Consider the following 20,685-nt stretch of genomic DNA (forward strand, 5'->3'; position numbering starts at 1 on the left):
ACGGAGCTGGTCCCAGATTTGTCGTCTTAACCTGCACATATTCGACTTACTGCCAGTTGAAACTGGGAAAACATCAAACAGGCGATCAAAATCAGTACAACTCTGCATGCATGTTAGAGCACATTTGCCTAAACCAACACTGCTCTGAAACACATTATACAGCATCAACAACTCAACACCGTCTGACATGTTGCATACAAGTGACTCCGTTGCACAGCAGCTTCATCTAATCCCATTGACACACTTCCGTTGAAGTTTCCCTCAAAACTCTTTCTGTTCTAACTGTGTCTGGGGCCATCAACCTGGGCCTCAGCTCTCACAAAATTACTTCAGATAGACATTTCAGAATTCCTAGCAGAACATTTCACAGGGTTCTTGAATAACCCCGGGTAATCTGTTAAACTATCCCCTTATTCCGGCACGGACACGGGAATTGTGGGGGTTCCGGGTGAGTGACCCACTGATGAGTATGGAGCAATAAGCTTAACAAACTGAAGCACATACACATTCATATCCTCGGGCACTAGCTCACACACACACACACACACACCTTCTGACTCAGGGCCCAATTAACAAGAAAATCAAATCAGTGCCAACAGCAGACTGTCTGACAGAAAGAGCGAAGGAAATAAATAAATAATAATCGAGGGAGGGATTTATGAGAAAAGGATTGGGATATGAAAAACAATCATCAGAACGGCTTTGTTGCCAGGCCCACAGGGGCAGGAAGTGTGATTACACTAAGGTCACCCTATGAGCAGGGAGAGTAGAGATGAGAGAGGGGGGACATGGAGAGTGGGAAAGGGGATATGGATGGTGAGTGGGATGGAGATATTATACATAGAAATGAATGGGGTTGGGTTGAGGCAAGCAGGGAGAGGGCTGAGATTCATTATGGTTCTGCCATTGGAGCCTTCATAGCTGGACTGCATTGGTGTTCTATTTCATTGGAACACACCGCACAATGGGCCATCATTTCCATGCCGACGTAAACTGAGAACCCGATGTGAATAATTCAGCGGTTCTGACGCCAGTGTGTGATGTAATGGCCAACGCCAACGGAAAAAATAGTGACCTTGCATCACGAGGCAACGGTCAGCCAACACCAAACGTTTCCAGGGCCTCCTCTATAGGGACTTGAGGGACAGTTATCAATGTTAGCTACCTCTACTGGGGCTCAATATGCTGGGCTAGGCAAACACACACACACACACACACACACACACACACACATCAGTAGATCCAGATCATTGAGTGACAGGTCAGCGGGACCTTTAGCAGTCTCTTCCATGACAGGTCTTGAGTGATTCAAAACATGTTTAATGTAGTCTCCTGGTTTGTCATTTCCTGCAGTGTATGGGTTATATTGGCCATTATCACAAACCCCCGAGGAGACTTATTGCTGTTATAAACTGATTACCAACGTAATTAGAGCAGTAAAAGAATACATGTTTTGTCATGCCCGTGTTATACGGTCTGATATACCATGGCTCAAACCACCAAGTCTATAAAATGCTATAAAGCACAAATACAATTTCATCATCATCATCTTAACTTTTCCCTTTTTTCTCATGAACGCAGATATTTGACAATATAAAACTTTTTCTTATCAGATATTCCCTCCCCTAACCTACCCTTCCACCCTGGCACGCTTCCCCTTCCCTTGTCCAGTCAACACGAAACAACTCAATCTAAACCAAGACTGCAGAAAAGCAGCCACAGTCCATGTAGCGCAGCCTACAAAACCCTCTGGGTAAATCCATAGAGACAGAGGGGATTTGGTGCCTTCGCCACATTACCCAGGATACCCTAGAGAGAAGGCACTGCATTGTGTCTTAATCCTGGGCCTCTCTGCTCCAATGGTGTGTGTGTGTGTTTGTGGATTCCTAAAGCATTGGTTGGAATAATCCTAGCATGCCCTTCCTTTCCACTGTATATGATCTAAAAGGCCTTTCAATGCCTAGTTGGGGTATTGTTAGAGTCAATAGCTGCGTTTATCGTCCTCCTGTTCCCCAATAAGGTCCCTCCAACCATTCCTTCCCCCAACCCAGTTTGGTTCCCTGCTGCCCACACATTAGATTGAATAGAGCCTGTTTATCGTCCTTCTACTCCCCTCATTCAGGGTTAAGTAGGTTACTTTCTAAATGTAATCCCTTACTAGTTGTCTGTCCAAAATTGTAATAAGTAACTTTTGGTTTACCCAAACTCAGTAATGTAATCAGATTACTTTCACTTACTTTTGGATTACTTTCCCCTTAATAGGCATTAGATGAAGACAAAAAGGATCCATCAAACACATTTGGAGTGTCATTATAGTGGTCCCTGACTTGTGATCAGACTTGCTCATGTGGAACAAATTTAAACTTGTCCTGATTTTCAATGCTGAATTGAATGTCACTGAGAAAACAGAAATGTATCATAATGTATTTTTTCCACAAACATCCTTACAAAGCCATCCAATAAGTAATCATCTAGTTTTTCAGAAGTGTCTGTAATCTGACTACACATTTTTTTGCCGATAACATAACTGATCAGTTACTTTTTTTGTAATCAGATTATAAGTAACTGATCACCCCTCAACCCTGCAATATGGTCCCTCCATCCATCCATCCATCCATCCATCCACTCAGTTTGGCTCAGAACTCAGCGATGGTTCACCAACCATGTTGACAGCATCCTGGTCGAAGGGGTTCCACTCCACGTTCTCAGGGTAGTGGGCCAGGACTTTAGACTTGAACGTCCTCTTCAGGGGGCTCTGCTCAAAGTTCTCCCCTAGAGAGGGAGAGAAAGAAAGAGGTCAAGTCTCAGGTCCAGTTGAGAGGTTTACCTGGACAACCAAGTTGACATCCAACTAAAGATATTGGTGCATGTCAAAGTGTGCGTGTGAGTGTGCATAAGAGGGGGATCAAAGATTGTCATAAGGGAATACAAGGAAGAAAACAAGAATGAGCACAGGTGTATGTTGCACAGCATTCTGCCCGCCCGTCCAGCATCACTACTCTGGACGGTTCTGACTTAGAATATGTGGACAACTACAAATACCTAGGTGTCTGGTTAGACTGTAAACTCTCCTTCCAGACTCACATTAAGCATCTCCAGTCCAAAATTAAGTCTTGAATCTACATCCTATTTCGCAACAAAAGCATCCTTCACTCATGCTGCCAAACATACCCTCGTAAAACTGACTATCCTACCGATCCTTGACTTTGGCAATGTCATTTAGAAAGTACCCTATAAAACACTCTACTCCGAAAATTGGATGCAGTCTATCACAGTGCCATCCGTTTTGTCACTAAAGACCCATATACTACCCACCACTGCTACATGTATGCTCTCGTTGGCTGGCCCTCGCTTCATATTCGTCACTAAACCAACTGGCTCCAGGTCATCTATAAGTATTTGCTAGGTAAAGCCCCGCCTTATCTTAGCTCACTGGTCACCATAGCAGCACCCACCTGTCGCACGCGCTCCAGCAGGTATATTTCACTGGTCGTCCCCAAAGCCAATTCCCCCTTTGCTGACTGGAACGAACTGCAAAAATCACTGAAGCTGGAGACTCATATCTCCCTCTCTAACTTTAAGAACCAGCTGTCAGAGCAGCTCAAAGATCACTGCACCTGTACACAGCCCATCTGTAAATAGCCCATCCCCATACTGTTATTAATTGTATTGATTTTGCACCCCAGTATCTCTATTTGCACATTCATCTTCTGCACATCTAGCACTCCAGCGTTTAATTGCTATATGGTAATTATTTCGCCACAATGGCCTATTTATTGCCTTAACTCCCTTATCCTACCTCATTTACACACACTGTATATAGACTTTTGATATTGTATTATTGACTGTATGTTTGTTTATTCCATGTGTAACTCTGTGTTGTTGTTTGTGTCGCACTACTTTGCTTTATCTTGGCCAGGTCGCAGTTGTAAATGAGAACTTGTTCTCAACTAGCCTACCTGGTTAAATAAAAAATGTATTACATTAAAATCTGGGATCTCTCATAGGTGGGATTCCTATCCGTCAGCACCTGTGCTATGAAGCTTTCCACTCCACCCCCAAACAAAACAATAAATATTTCCCCTTGCCAGCCTTCCTTGTTCTGGTTCCCCTCATTTTGCTAACCTCGTGTGAAAAACAGCAAGGTGTAATGAACAACACATCTACATCATCATGAAGCCCCAGCCTTGATGCTAGGCTGCTAAAAGATACAAACTGTTACTTGTGTAGCATTGCATCTAAATGGGTGTGTCTAATGGAGTATAAGCAGGACCATGTTGACTCATGTGTCAGACAACTGCACTGACTACAACAGGTCCACTAAGCAAGGAGCAGCTGGGACCGTGTCATTAGCTTAGTTAAGCTAAGCAGTAATAAGATGTGTGCAATCGGAGTCTTATCCATTTCCTTCACTACTGTGTAGGGTTTGCAAAGGTTCAGAAACTTTACAGTACATTCCTGGAATTTATCCTGAACTTTTCCACGAGAAGTTAAGCCCATGAATTTTGCTTAAATTCATCAAAACTAGTTAGCGTATAACAGTGAACCTTTTTTGTGGGATTCACAAGGCAATTCTTGTGGCATATTTTGGTTAAACTATCCCCAATTCAATGGAATTGCAACCCTCTGCATGCACAGCGCACTCTTCCATCACATGTGCAGCTGATTCTCAAGATCTTGCACGCTATTGAGTCCACACTACTACACGGTCGGAGTCAACGACTACATGCTCTCTGGTAAGTTTTGATTATAAAACTGGGTGGGGTGAATATATTTTATATGACATAACAAAAAATAATTTAACTAGTAAATACATTTATAACTTTTTAACAATTTCTGCTAGTTAGTTTTTGCTACCATGTGGGTTTTAGCTTGCTTGAGCCTGCTAACTGAGGAGTGTTAATTCACCTGTTTCCATACATGTTTCATTTTAAAACATGTGCAGTTGAAGTCGGAAGTTTACATACAGCTTAGCCAAATAAATTTAAAAACTCCGTTTTTCACAATTCATGACATTTAGGACAGTTAGGATCACCGCTTTATTTTAAGAATGTGAAATGTCAGAATAGTAGAGAGAATTCTTTTTATTTCTTTCATCACATTCCCAGTGAGTCAGAAGTTGACATACACTCAATTAGTATTGGGAAGCATTGTCTTTAAATTCTTTAACTTGGGTCAAACGTGTCAGGTAGCCTTCCACAAGCTTCCCACAATAAATTGGAAGAATTTTGGCCCATTCCTCCTGACAGAGCTGGTGTGACGGAGTCAGGTTTAGGCCTCCGTGCTCACACAGTCCAATAGCTCGACTTTGTTGTCCTTAAGCCATTTTGCCACAACTTTGAATGTATGATTGGGGTCATTGTCCATTCGGAAGACCCATTTGCGACCAAGCTTTACCTTCCTGACTGATGTCTTGAGATGTTGCCTCAATATATATCCTTGTAATTTTCCTCCCTCATGATGCCATCTATTTTGGGAAGTGCACCAGTCCCTCCTGCAGCAAAGCACCCTCACAACAAGATGCTGCCACCAGTGTGCTTCATGGTTGGGATGGTGTTCTTCAGCTTGCAAACCCCTTTTTCCTCCAAGCATAATGATGGTCAAACAGTTCTATTTTTGTTTCATCAGACCAGAGGACATTTCTCCAAAAGTACAATCTTAGTCCCCATGTGCAGTTGCAAACCATAATCTGGCTTTTTATGGAGGTTTTGGAGCAGTGGCTTCTTCCTTGCGGAATGGTCTTTCAAGTTATGTTGATATAGGACTTGTTTTACTGTGGATGTAAATACTTTTGTACCGGTTTCCTCCAGCACCTTCACAAGGTCCTTTGCTGTTGTTCTGGGATTGATTTGCACTTTTCACACCAAAGTACATCCATCTCTAGAAGACAGAACTCGTCTCCTTCCCGAGCGGTATGATGGCTGTGTGGTCCCATGATGTTTATACTTGCGTACTATTGTTTGTACAGATGAATGTGGTACCTTCAGGCGTTTGGAAATTGCTCCCAAGGATGAACCAAATTGTGGAGGTCTACAATTTTTTTTCTGAGGGCTTGGCTGATTTCTTTTGATTTTCCCATGATGTTGAGCACTGAGTTTGAAGGTAGGCCTTGAAATACATCCACAAGTACACCTCCAATTGACTCAAAGTATGTAAATTAGCCTATCAGAACCTCTAAATATGACAATTTTCTGGAATTTTCCAAGCTGTTTATAAGGCACATTCAGCTTAGTGTATGTGAACTTCTGACCCACTGGAATAGTGATACAGTGAATAAGTAAAATAATTTGTCTGTAAACAATCATTGGAAAAAATTGTGTCATGCAAAGTACATGTCCTAACCGGCTTGCCAAAACTATAGTTAAGAAGACATTTTTGGAGTGGCTGAAAAACAAGTTTTAATGACTCCAACTTGTTGAAGTTGAAGTTGTAAGTAAACTTCCAACTTCAACTGTATCTTACAAAGGAGTTATTTAATCTGTGCTTAACTATTCATCTGTACATGGAATTGTATTTGTTGTTTTTTTAGCTTGTTTTTAAACCATTTTGTACAGGCAAATGCCACGGGCACCATCTGATGTGTGGAGACATTTCACTGCAGCAAATGTAGAAGGAAAAACTGTGTACATTTGCAAATACTGTGCAAAATCATACGTGAGACTGTGGTGGGAGATCTGTCAACGTGCCCTTGAGCAGGGCGTTGACCCTGGATGCTTCTGTGTGTCACTCTGAATGGAAGTCTGTTGGATGACTGGTGTGGTGTAGTTGTTGAGTGGCTTCACTGCAAGTATATTGTACGTTTCAGATATTAAATACATTTAAGATATTAAATACATTTAAAAAAGATGAGGCCTCAGAGTCTGATGTTCACGAGGTGGACATTGATAAGTTCCAGGTAGAAGACATGGAAGCCTTTAGTTTCTAGACTATCATTTTAAGATGTATGTTGAAAACATTTTTGGGAGATGCGATGGATCTTTGGGGATCATTCAATATTCCTTTTCTTTTGTTCAGTGAAATTATCCAAGGTGAAGAGACAACTCATTTAATTAAAGTTGAATTTGTAACTAAATTGTACGTTTTTTTTCTATTGGAAGGATTTCATCATTTGCAATTATATCTACTTATCATGAGGTAAAAATATTTATGTTTCGGTCTCCATATGATATGGTAAATATATCCAATGCAAAAAAACATTACATTTAAATGGTATTAATATTAATTCACCTATATTTCCATTAATTCCACCTCTGAATATGTAACCCTACTAATGCGTGCCTTCTCTGTAGCTTCCTAGCATGGAATCACATGACCTAGTTACTACAGACAGTCTCTTTGTCGGAGTTCAATACCAAAACTACCAAGCCATGATCATGATTGTCCAACTATTGACTGTAGCTTCCAATGGAGATATTAACTCTGTATACTAAGAAGTCTCAGAGTGGGCCATTAAATCTTAGTGCTAATCCAGGCACACTAGTTATTCAACTGTGGGTAACCAGGTCTCCAATACTACAGCAACAACAGGGAGACTAACACCCATTGATTTTAGATAAGTGAAAAGAACCGTTAGATGGGCCGGGTCGTATCGAACATGATGACCGTTTCCGCACCTTTTGATGATGCGAGTGAGGTCAGAGGGTTGTGGAAAGATGAGAATGGAGGGAGGAGCAGAGTGATTGTTTGCAACGTGACACAATGATCATTTCATGGCGAATGCAACTATCTCAGATCAATGTAGTGTGTTTTGCAGAGATGAATAGTCTATCACCATCAGTAAGAACAGTTGGAAGGTTACAGTGTTTCCAACACTAGATGTACATGTTGTTGATTTAGTTTTCTGTAGCAGTGGGACAATCTCATGGACAGTTACCATGGCAATCTTCTCCTATACTAGTAAACAACAAAATTACCTACACAAACAGTTTGTCACCGAAGTGTGAGGGCTGGAACTGGTAGGAAATCAAACCTCTTTAGATCAAAAGAGCGTTAGGAGGAGGTTGCACGCATGCACAGTCAAAGGGTGAGATGTTGTGAGGATGACTGCAGGGCATAAACCAGCAGCAGGGGTCAGAGGTCAAACACAAGCAAGGGGCAGCAGAAAGAACCAGTGGCAGGGAGCCAGACAGCAGCAGGGGAGAAAGCTGGAAAACTGGAGAGTGTGGGGGAGCAATGGGGCGAGATGGGGACACACAGCGAGGTTAATGTAAAGAGATGGAAGAGCAGAGATGTTAGACAAGCCTTAACCTGCACTGCTTTGATGGATATTCATGGCTGACGTGAGCTAGGGATTTGGTTAACGCTTTAGGCATTAGTGTTATTGTGTGTGTGTGTGTGTGTGTTATTGTGTGTGTGTGTGTGTGTGTGTTATTGTGTGTGTGTGTGTGTGTGTGTGGTAAGATGAATAATGCGAATGGAAGTTGGTAAGAAAAAACAAAGGTCACAGCTGGATAACCTCTGTCCTCTAGAGGGTTGTCTGTCTGTGTGTGTGTGTGTGTGTGTGTGTGTGTGTGTGTGTGTGTGTGTGTGTGTGTGTGTGTGTGTGCAGCTTCCAACACTAGACTTTCCAGATTTCCAGTGCTAAACAGATGGCATGTCTTTAGCATGTAAACACAATGCCAAGATGTTCAGCTGCTGTTAAGCACTCTGCACTCTTATATTGTCTCTGTATCTCTATTGCTCTGTCTCGAAACACACAGACGAACAATCCTGCCATCTCTTGCCTAGGTGCCTTGTGGGTTGCAGTGCCAGTGGGTTAGCTCTTGGTTTCAGTGCCTGTGTGGAGGTGCAGTGATCTGAGCTGGCAAGTGAAGGATGCCTAAACACTCTTAAGGCCTTTTGCTGAGACAAACAGGAGTGGACAGGACAGAGCGAGCAGAAGCCTCTTTCCTCTGTAATGACTCTCTCTCTCTTACTCATTCTCTCCCTCCCTCTTACTCACGCTGTCTGTCAAAGTTAAACCAGGACACATGTGAAATAAGAAAGAAGAGCGAGAGCGAGTGCGAGAGCGAGTGCGAGAGAGAAAGAGAAGAAAGCCAAACCTCCACTATCAAAATCAGTGAGTGAAAAAGAGAGAAATAGCCTGGTAAAACACTTTCAGTAGAGAAAGAGAAGGAGGATGAAGTTAAACAGCCTGCTTCAGAGGAGAGTGACTGATTTGGAACAACAAGATCTGAGAACCTGACCCACATACAACGACTGGGGAAGGGTCGACCGGAAGAGAGAGAGAGGGAGAGAGAGATATGGAAAGATAGATACGAGAGAAGGAGGGGGGTGAAAGGGAGAAAGAGAGTGGACAATGGAGGCAAGGAAGATACAATGGACCCAATTAAATAGAGAGTGGTGGGGTGGAGGTCTACGTTTCAGTAAGGAAGGGTCTTAATAAGGAGGAGGGAGAGATGAAGGAAGAGAGGAGACACCATACAAGTTAGTATCTGAAGGGAGAGAGAGTTGTACACCTCTAGACGGGAAACAGTTGGTGGAGTTTACCTGTGGCTGCTGTATCGGGGTCCCTGCCTTGGCGGTCAGCCTCTAGCCATTGGTACAAAGCTATGGTGGAGGCACATGCAAAAAAGGGACAGAGGAAACAAACAAAAAAACAGCCCATGTCAAACCAAACGCAAAAAATAAAAGCACACAAAAGCAAAATGAATCGATGATTAAAGCACGATGAATGAGACAAGCAGGAACATGAAACGTAAGTCTGACACATCAAACCAGAACATGGCAACATGGGAAATAAACATGGCAAGTCCCAATAGTCTCAAACAGCTTCCTTTCCTTCACGACCACTGATCACAGAACATTTGATAGGTATAAGCAAGATCAATCTACCCAGATCTTACATGTATCAGTGGTGGTGAAGGAGAAGAGACAAGCTGGAGAGGCCCGGTGAGTATTGGGGACAGAGAGAAAATGCATTAGCATGTTTCAGTGACTGTGACGTATGATGGCGCAGAGGGTGCAGTGGCTTATGGCTAGTTAGTGAGCAGCAGGCTGTCCGGCTGCAGGCTGCAGACTGGACCATGTCATTAGGATGACATTCCCTGGCATCATCAAAGCAGAGGCAGCCTGCACAAACCCCAGACCAGCAAACACCTTTAGTATCCATCAGCCCAATGCATGCTGTGTAGCAGCACTCACAGCTTCAACCAAACACCACGATAAATTATGTTTCCTGTATATTTCCTGAGTAATTTCCAGTGATACACTGAGTATACAGAACATTAAGAAAAATCGATGACAGACTGACCAGGTGAAACTTATGATCCCTTATTGATGTCACTTGTTAAATCCACTTCCATCAGTGTAGATGAAGGGGAGGAGACAGGTTAAAGAAGGATTTTTAAGCCTTGATACAATCGAGACATGGAGTGTGTATGTATGCCATTCAGTGCCTTTGAACAGGGTATGGTAGTAGGTGCCAGGCGCATAGGTTTCTTGTCAAGAACTGCAACGCTGCTGGATTTTTCACGTTTTTCCATGGTCCACCACCTTAAGGACATCCAGTCAACTTGACACAACTGTGGGAAGCATTGGAGTCAGCAGGGCCAGCATCCCTGTGGAACACTTTCGGGAACCTTGTAGAGTCCATGCCCCAACAAATTGAGGCTGTTCTGAGGGCAAAGGGGGGGGGGGACCATCTCAATATTAAGAAGGTGTTCCTGTTTGGTATACTCAGTGTGCATACACTCTCAAGCAGGAAACGACATCATCTTGAATCTCACACTATCAAATCCAAATATGCCTAAATCATGCATGCACACTGCACAGCCCAGTCTCTCCTGTTCCAAGCCGAGTCATTGGTTTGTTGATTAAAAGCCCTAGCTAAGTCATTAAAGCGCTCCCAGACGACTGACTAAGCCACAGAGCTCCGACTGTCTCTCATGTCTAACCAGGTGAATGATCAGAGCAGAGCCACCAGTGTGTGTGTGTGTGTGTGTGTGTGTGTGGTCTCTCACTTAAGGGATCTCCCCTGAAAACCGAGCTCCACAAACACACAAGCAGAGGAGACTGAAGGGTCATTATGGTGAGTATGACACAGCTTCTCACTCTCTGCCAGACTTTTATTACAGCACAGCAAAACAGCAGCATAATGCGTCCACTCGCCTGGTTGGGGGTAGACATTAAGGTTAGCACTTTCTGAACCATACAGCAGCATAGGGCTCTGTCAAGGCATTACAGCGGTCACTATCATTACTCCAACCCTGACTCTGCAGCACTCACATGGAGATCACACACTACGGCATGTACGCATACAGGCAGGCACACGCCAACCCAACACCTCTATATCTATGTTATATAATGCCATAGCACACATCCTATTTGTAGGCTGCAATCTCTCCCTCCCTCTCCCCCTCTATGTCCTTGTCCTTCTCTGCTGCGGACACACTCTTTATCCCAGTCTCTATTTACGGACTCAACTGTCATGAATCTGCTTTGTAAACAGCTTCAAATCGGTTGTTTTGATATGTCTGTTGTAACTGAACTGGAAGATGGTTTATATTGAATGACCCTGATGAACTGGGATAAGAGAAGATAAGAGTCGTCATGGGCACACAAACACACTGAGAAACACACACACACACACACACACACAGCTGCCTGTACAACATCCTGTGCAACACATGAGGCCCAATGCCAACCCCTGCCTTATCTCATAATCTATATCACTCCATCTCTCTCTCTCTGTCCATGACAGTCTCTCCATTACAGATGCAGTGTGTAGACCAGTGGCGGTACAAGGCAGCTCTCTTATCTCCCTGTTCTCACGCCAATTAATCTTGCCAGCACCACACTGGTATTACCTGATACAGGCCTCATGCATGCACACTCACAGAAACATACACACAGAGATCCACACTCACAGAAATGTACACACATACAGAGATCCACACGCACAGTAACAGTAACGTTTCAGAAGAAAGGCCTTTGTTTCTGGCCTGTAATTGAACCCACAAATGCTGATGCTCCAGATACTCAACTAGTCTAAATAAGGCCAGTTTTAATGTCTACACTGTATTTCTGATCAATTTGATGTTATTTTAAAATGGACAAAGAAAAGTGCTTTTCTTTCAAAAACAAGGACTTTTTATTTGAACGGTAGCACACACACAGACACACACACACACACACGAGAGAAACATAAACACACATACAGTGGCTTGCGAAAGTATTCACCCCTTTGGCATTTTTCCTATATTGTTGCCTTACAACCTGGAATAAAAAAAAAAAAGTTGTATTATTATATTTACACAACATGCTTTCAAGATGTAAAATATTTTTTATTGTGAAACAAACAAGAAATAAGACAAATAAAACTGAACTTGAGCGTGCATAACTATTCACTTCCCAAAGTCAATACTTTGTAGAGCCACCTTTTGCAGCAATTACAGCTGCAAGTCTCTTGGGGTATGTCTCTATAAGCTTGGCACATCTAGCCACTGAGATTTTTGCCCATTCAAGGCAAAACAGCTCCAGCTCCTTCAAGTTGGATGGGTTCAGCTGGCGTAAGTCATACCACAGATTCTCGATTGGATTGAGGTCTGGGCTTTGACGAGGTCATTCCAAGACATTTAAATGTTTCCCCTTAAACCACCCAAGTTTTGCTTTAGCAGTATGCTTAGGGTCATAGTCCTGCTGGAAGGTAAACCTCCAACCAAGTCTCAAATCTCTGGAAGACTGAAACAGGTTTCCCTAAAGAATTTCCCTGTATTTAGCTCCATCCATCATTCCTTCTATTTTGACCAGTTTCCCAGTCCCTGCCGATGAAAAACATTCCCACAGCATGATGCTGCCACCACCATGCTTCACTGTGGGGATGAAATTCTCGGGGTGATGAGAGGTTTTGGGTTTGCGTCACACATAGCGTTTTTCTTGATGGCCAAAAGCTCAATTTTAGTCTCATCTGGCCAGAGTACTGTTAGTGTTCAATTACTGGAGAGTTGAGACCAAATCACGGACGCTGGACAGAGTGGATTTCAGTTGTAACAAAGGGCAGTTTTAATGAGTCAAAAGATATCTTGTCCTGCAGTTTAACATGCACGGACCTAGTTCATATAACTCAGTATGGAGTCAGGTGAAAAAGGGGCTTAGACATTGGTTACAGCAGATTTTATACATGGAATATGTAGGTGGAGTCTTGTCGTGTTGGTCTTCTGGATGGTCCCGAAGGGTTGGAGGCGGACCTGCTCTAGCCAGAGCAGGAGCCCCATTGGTGCACAGCAGAGTCTTCTGCTCTGAGCACCCGACCAGTAGAGGGGGGGGTGAGGTGTGTGTGTTTATGCAAGAAGGTATGTGTGTGTCAGGGGATCGTGAGGCAGGACAACAGAGAGGGGGCAGTTTTATGGCTGGGTGTATGTGTTCGTGCGATGGAATGTCTGTGTTTCCTGGGGTCGTGAGACAAAAGAGCTGAGAGGGGGCTGGGTGTGTGAGCTGGTTCCTGTTTTAGCAGGGGTACGTAAAATGACTTGAGTCAGGCGGTTTAGTTTGGCGCTGTATAATATATGAGCTATGGGTATGAACACATACATACATACATACATACATACATGCATACATGCATACATACATGCATACATACATGCATACATACATGCATACATACATACATGCATGCATGCATGCATACATACATGCATACATACATACATACATACATACATACATACATACATACGTACGTGTGTGTGTGTGTGTGTGTATGTATTCATACCCATAGCTCATATATTATACAGCGCCAAACCTATATATATACACACACACACACACACATACATACATACGTGTGTGTATGTATATATATATATATATATACATACATACGTGTGTGTGTATATATATATATATATATATATATATATATATATATATATATATATATATATATATATATATATATATATATATATATATATATATATATATATATATATATATATATATATATATATATATATATATACATATACATATATGTGTGTGTGTGTATATATGTATATACCCCAAACAAATTGAAGAAGGTACTGTCACATACATATATATGTATGACAGTACCTTCTTCAATTTGTTTGGGGTGTCTCCCAGGTGCCTTTTGGCAAACACCAGTATTTTTTGGTGCTTCTTTTTTTCTTCTTTACACAATGGCTTTTTTTTCTGGCCACTCTTCCATAAAGCCCAGCTCTTTGGAGTGTACTTAAAGTGTTCCTATGGACAGATACTCCAATCGCCGCTGTGGAGCTTTGCAGCTCCTTCAGGGTTATCTTTGTTCTCTTTGTTGCCTCTCTGATTAATGCCCTCCTTGACTGGTCCATGAGTGTTGGTGGGCGGCCCTCTCTTGGCAGGTATGTTGTGGTGCCAAATTCTTTCAAATGTTTTAATAATGGATTTAAGGGTGCTCCGTGGGATGTTCAAAGTTTGATATTTTTTTATAACCCAACCCTGATCTGTACTTCTCCACAAGTTTGTCCCTGACCTGTTTGGAGAGCCCCTTGGTCTTCATAGTGCTTCTTGCTTGGTGGTACCCTTTGCTTAGTGGTGTTGCAGACTCTGGGGCCTTTCATAAAAGGTGTATTGGTGCACATGAGATCATGTGACATTTAAATAAAGTCCACCTGTGTGCAATCTAACTAATTATGTGACTTCTGAAGGTAATTTGTTGCACCAGATCTTATTTAGGGGCTTCATAGCAAAGGGGGTGAATACTTTTGCAAGGCACTGTACACACAGATCCACACTCATAGAAACATACACACAGAGATCCTCCCTCACATGCATACACACTTGCAGAAACGTGCACACACACAAAATGGATCTGTTGTCCCAAATACAAAGCTAGTCGTGAGTGATTGTAATGATTAGAAATTGCATGAAGATCAATGTGCAGCAGTATTAAGCTGATTACTCATTGGGCTGGAATGGGTTGCGGGGTCCTAATGCAATTCTACTGGGAGACCAGGCTCAATGAAAACCAAGGCTAAATCAATACACACTGGTCTGAAATGATACCACTCATTATTGGTGCCATAAACACTAATAGAATAGACTGGACCAACTCATTCCAATGGTATAACTGAATGATCTGACTACAATATCCTGTAAAGCACCAATACAACATCAGCTTTAAGCACAAAAGGAACAATAGGGTATATCAACAGCCATTGTAATGGTGTATTGAGTGGTGGTGGACATAATGGGGTTTAATACTATATTAATTCTCTCTGCAGAGGAGTCTTTCCACCAATTGGAGGCAAAGCCACTTGGAGAGTATGGACCAAGCTTTGGCAAAGTCCTCACACAATCATGGATGATGGCATCGCTATAAAGCAAAATAGCACACACTAGGGCTGAACCCAATTCGTTGACTGGTCGATTGTTTTGTCCTTAGGCTGTTGGGTCGACCGAGATTGTTGCTGCGACTAAAACAAATAAATATATATGTATATATGCGCCCATCTCAGTTAACTAATCCATTGCGGAGGCCTAGAAAAAGACAACTTATGATTGATCCAAAAATGTGGAAGGAGGCTCCATACGGAGGTTGTAATGTAAATGCGGAGCCTCCAGAGGCCAAATGGAGCTGATCGCCTTCCACCTCCCAAATGGTGTAACAATACGGAGAGCTATGCATAGCTCTGCATTGACATGATTTGTTGACGGTTGGAGGGGATGGTACATCCTGTATAAACACAAACCCACTTCCTTCACAACAGCTCTGCACTGCTCTGCGAAGCGCAAGACGTACGAATGCCCTGACTTCTGCTGAGGCCAGATCACCATAAATGCTGCACGGCCAATGCAGACGTCTGGAATGACCATGCGCCCAGATGCACAATGCACTTCTCTCTCCAGAATGCACTCTCCTGCCAATTTGTGCACATTCATTGTTTCATAACTTCAGTGTGTGAATTGTTTGCGTTTGTTAGCATATCACTTCCCCATTACATATCACCAGCACTACGTTTATTAAATTACATACCATTTCTAAATCTACAACGTTTGTTACTTTGATTATAATAATTTATTTTAATGCATTCAATGTTATTATTCCAGTCTTCCCGTTCTCATTGTCGGAGTGGACACATTATTTGCAGAGTGCACAACCTATGCTACACTTTATTTCATTCCATTTACGAGGCGACAATTGAGTCATTGTCTTTTGTTTGGAGCGCTCCTGTCAGTGTTGACTAAGGACGCGCACACATGGAAGTAGGCCTATAGGCTACCTGGCCTGCGCACAAATGTAGGCATATAAAATGTGCCCATTTGAGGATCTGATAGTATTTCTGATTGGCTTAACACACCACCACTAATGAGCTGTGGAACTTCTCAAAGTAATGTTTTCTTCACCTCAAAACAGCAAGCAAACAAAGTCTGCTTTTACACCCATTGAGAATGACAATAGTTCCTCAACGTATTTGAGAAATCGTTCCAACTCTCCCTCTTTTGATAACCACTCGGTGTGGAAAGGAAACATGTCATGCTCTGATCCAGTGGAAACGTCCTAAATTATATCTACCTTACTACTTCTCATCAGTGCTCGACTTGGACTGAAATAGGTTCCGGGGCTCATTTTGATTGCTGGTACCGTTTATATTCAGGTGCAGGAGCTGGACAATACTTGTACCTAATATTCTATAGGAGGAACAGGAGCTCAAGCAGTAGAACATTAGAGGTGCCGGTACTCAGCTCAGGTGAGCTCCTGTCTAAGTCCATCACTGCTTCTTATCCATTTATCAAAATAGCCTTCAGGCTTGACCCAAGTTAATAGTTGATACAATGTTTTAAGTTCCTTGCGGGCAGGCCACGTGTAGCGAATCTGATTTATAGGATATTTATTTTGAGAATATTTTCTACCTTCAGGCTGCATTGTTTTTATTTGTTGGCTTTAGGTAGACTATTTTTACATAGTTGGCAATGGCAATAAAAGGTTATTTTTTATTTAGGTTTAAATTATCATTTAGATTTGGATAGAATTTTGATTAACCACCTGACAATGATTTTGAGGTACGAAGACGTTATTATAAATTAAAATGAAACCGTTTCATGAAAATTTGCATATTAAAACTATAACTGGCATGCAGATCGGTAGAAATAGTAAGATAAATTGGCGTTCCACATGAGAAATGTTGCAGACTCCTCGTATAGCCTATTTCAGGAGAGTAATGGCAAGGGCAGGAGCAGGAGAAGAATAGTTGGGCCAGGTTAAGGAGGAGATCTCCCCCCCACCAGAGCAATCCCATTTAAAAGTGAAGAGCAGCATTCTAGATAGACGGTAGAACAACAAGACTATATTAACTCTGAGGAAAACCATCCCAGCACACCAAACTGTCTGCTCATTCCAAAACATACATTTCTATAAAAAAAAATGTTACATTGTGAGTATAGTTACTGTATCGCTAGATATTGCTACACTGTTGGAGCTAGTGACATAAGCATTTCGCTGCACCTGAGATAGCATACACAGTTTTGCAGATGTTACCAATAAACTGAGTTCTCGCTCCCATATCCCCCCCGCTCTCATATTCCCCCCTCTCATGTTCCCCATTCCATCCCTCTCTCATATTCCCCCTCTCTTCCCCTCATATTCCCCCATTCCTCTCCCTCATATTTACCCCATTCGCTCTCCCTCATATTCCCCCCCTCTCACTCGCTCTTTCCCTCCCTCATTCCCTCCATTCCTCTCCCCCCCCCATTTCCTCTCATATTCCCTCACCCCCCCCTCTCCCTCTCTCATATTCCCTGCCTCTCCCTCACTCATATTCCCCCTCTCATATTGCCCCCATTGAGATATGAGGGGGGGGGGGGGTATGAGGGAGAGAGGGGGGATATGAGAGCTCTCATAAACCCCCCCCCCCTCATCAAATATTATTAGTCACATGCGCCGAATACAACAGGTGTAGACCTTCCAGTGAAATGCTTACTTACGAGGCAATAAACAAGTGCCTTTTCAAAAAAATATGGATAAAGAGATAAAAGTAAAAAATAACTATAGACATGGGGGTGTTGGTACAGAGTCAATGTGCGGGGGCACCGGTTAGTTTAGGTAGTATGTACATGTAGGTAGAGTTAATTAAAGGGACTATGCATAGATGACAACAGAGAGTGGTGTGGAGAGGAGGAGGAGGGGGGGGGACAATGCAAGTAGTCTGGGTAGCCATTTGACAAAATGTTCAGGGTTCTTATGGCTTGGGGGTAGAAGCTGTTTAGATGCGTCTCGGACCTAGACTTGGCGCTCCGGTAGCACTTGCTGTGTGGTAGCAGAAAGAACAGAGTATGACTAGGGTGGCTGGAGTCTGACCATTTTTAGGGTCATCCCCTGACACCACCTGGTAAAACTGACTATCCTACCGATCCTCGACTTCGGCGATGTCATCTACAAAATTGCTACCAACACTCTACTCAGCAAACTGGATGCAGTTTATCACAGTGCCATCCGTTTTGTCACTAAAGCACCTTATACCACCCACCACTGCGACTTGTATGCTCTAGTCGGCTGGCCCTCGCTACATATTCGTCGCCAGACCCACTGGCTGCAGGTCATCTACAAGTCCATGCTAGGTAAAGCTCCGCCTTATCTCAGTTCACTGGTCACGATGGCAACACCCATCCATAGCACGCGCTCCAGCAGGTGTATCTCACTGATCATCCCTAAAGCCAACACCTCATTTGGCCGCCTTTCGTTCCAGTTCTCTGCTGCCTGTGACTGGAACGAATGGCAAAAAATAAATAAATAAACAAATCGCTGAAGTTGGAGACTTTTATCTTCCTCACCAACTTCAAACATCTGCTATCTGAGCAGCTAACCGATCGCTGCAGCTGTACATAGTCTATTGGTAAATAGCCCACCCAATTTTACCTACCTCATCCCCATACTGTTTTTATTTATTTACTTTTCTGCTCACCAATATCTCTACCTGTACATGACCATCTGATCATTTATCACTCCAGTGTTAATCTGCAAAATTGTAATTATTCGCCTACCTCCTCATGCCTTTTGCACACAATGTATATAGACTCCCCTTTTTTTTCACTGTGTTATTGACTTGTTAATTGTTTACTCCATGTGTAACTCTGTTGTCTGTTCACACTGCTATGCTTTATCTTGGCCAGGTCGCAGTTGCAAATGAGAACTTGTTCTCAACTAGCCTACCTGGTTAAATAAAGGTGTTCTCAACTAGCCTACCTGGTTAAATAAAGGTGTTCTCAACTAGCCTACCTGGTTAAATAAAGGTGAAATAAAAATAAAAATAAAATAAAATAAAATAAAATAAATCGAGGTCTTGGATGGCAGGAAGCTTGGCTCCAGTGATGTACTGGGCCGTTCGCACTTTCCTCTGTAGTGCCTTGTAGTCGGAGTCCAAACAGTTGCCATACCAGGCAGTGATGCAACCACTTAGGATGCTCTCGGTGGTGCAGCTGTAGAAACTTTTGAGGATCTGAGGACCCATGCCAAATAATTTCAGTCTCCTGAGGGGGAACAGGTTTTGTCGTGCCCGCTTCACAACTGTCTTGGTGTGCTTGGACCATGTTAGTTTGTTAGTGATGTGGACACCAAGGAACTTGAGGCTCTCAACCTACTCCACTGCAGCCCCGTCGATGACAATGGGGGCATGCTCGTTCCTCTTTTTCCTCTAGTCCACAATCATCTCCTTTGTCTTGATCACTTTGAGGGAGAGGTTGTTGTCCTGGCACCACACAGTCAGGTCTCTGATCACCTCCCTATAGGCTGGCTCGATGTTGTCGGTGATCAGGTCTACCACTGTTGTGTCATCAGCAAATGTAAATGGTGGTGTTGGAGTTGTGCCTGGCAGTGCAGTCTTGAGTGAACAAGGAGTACAGGAGAGGGCTGAGCACGCACCCCTGAGGGGCCTGTGTTGAGGATCAATGTGGCAGATGTGTTGTTAACTACCCTTACCATTAGGGGGCGACCCATCAGGAAGTCCAGGATCCAGTTGCAGAGGGAGGTGTTAAGTCCCAGGGTACTAAGATTATTGATGAGCTTTGAGGCCACTATGGCATTGATCACTGAGCTGTAATCAATGAATAGCATTCTCACATAGGTGTTCCTTTTGTCCAGGTGGGAAAGGGCAGTGTGGAGTGCAATAGAGATTGCATCATCTGTGGATCTGTTTGGGCGGTATGCAAATTGGAGTGGGTCTAGGGTTTCTGGGTTAATGGTGTTGATGTGAGCCATGACCAGCCTTACAAAGCATTTCATGGCTACAGACGTGAGGCAGGGTAGCAGAGTGGTTAGAGCGTTGGACTAGTAACCGGAAGGTTGCCAGTTCAAATCCCCGAGCTGACAAGGTACAAATCTGTTGTTCTGCCCCTGAACTGGCAGTTAACCCACTGTTCCTAGGCCATCATTGAAAATAAGAATTTGTTCTTAACTGACTTGCCTAGTTAAATTAAAAAAAGTGCAACCAGAGGGAAAAGAACTCTGGACCACCTATACTCCACACACACTCCAGATGGATTACCAGGGTGTGTAGTGCGAGCATGCGATGACCAACTAGCAAGTGTGGCTAGACGTGAGTGCTACGGGTTGGTAGTCATTTAGGCAGGTTACCTTAGTGTTCTTGGGTACAGGCACTATGGTGGTCTGCTTAAAACATGTTGGTATTACAGACTCAGACAGGGAGAGGTTGAAAATATATTTGAAGACACTTGCTGGTCATCGCATGC

The 20,685-nt window shown here is 43.1% G+C and overlaps 1 protein-coding gene across 11 annotated transcripts in view; it reads right to left on the bottom strand.

Annotated features, from left to right (window-relative positions):
• Window positions 1-20,685, bottom strand: part of LOC109910377 (DENN domain-containing protein 5B) — a 97,044-nt gene that overhangs the window by 34,790 nt on the left and 41,569 nt on the right. For 8 of the 11 annotated variants that reach the window (XM_031797001.1, XM_031797009.1, XM_031797006.1 and 5 more), the window contains 2 exons: window positions 9,490-9,549; window positions 2,663-2,772 (listed from right to left, as the gene is read on the bottom strand). In XM_031797001.1, coding sequence (XP_031652861.1) covers window positions 2,663-2,772; window positions 9,490-9,549 — 170 coding nt within the window. The remainder of the gene's footprint in view (window positions 1-2,662; window positions 2,773-9,489; window positions 9,550-20,685) is intronic. The other 3 variants (XM_031797011.1, XM_031797010.1, XM_031797004.1) reach the window with 1 other exon arrangement.

Source organism: Oncorhynchus kisutch, linkage group LG19 (genome assembly GCF_002021735.2).
Source record: "Oncorhynchus kisutch isolate 150728-3 linkage group LG19, Okis_V2, whole genome shotgun sequence".
NCBI classification, from domain to species: Eukaryota; Metazoa; Chordata; class Actinopteri; order Salmoniformes; family Salmonidae; genus Oncorhynchus; species Oncorhynchus kisutch.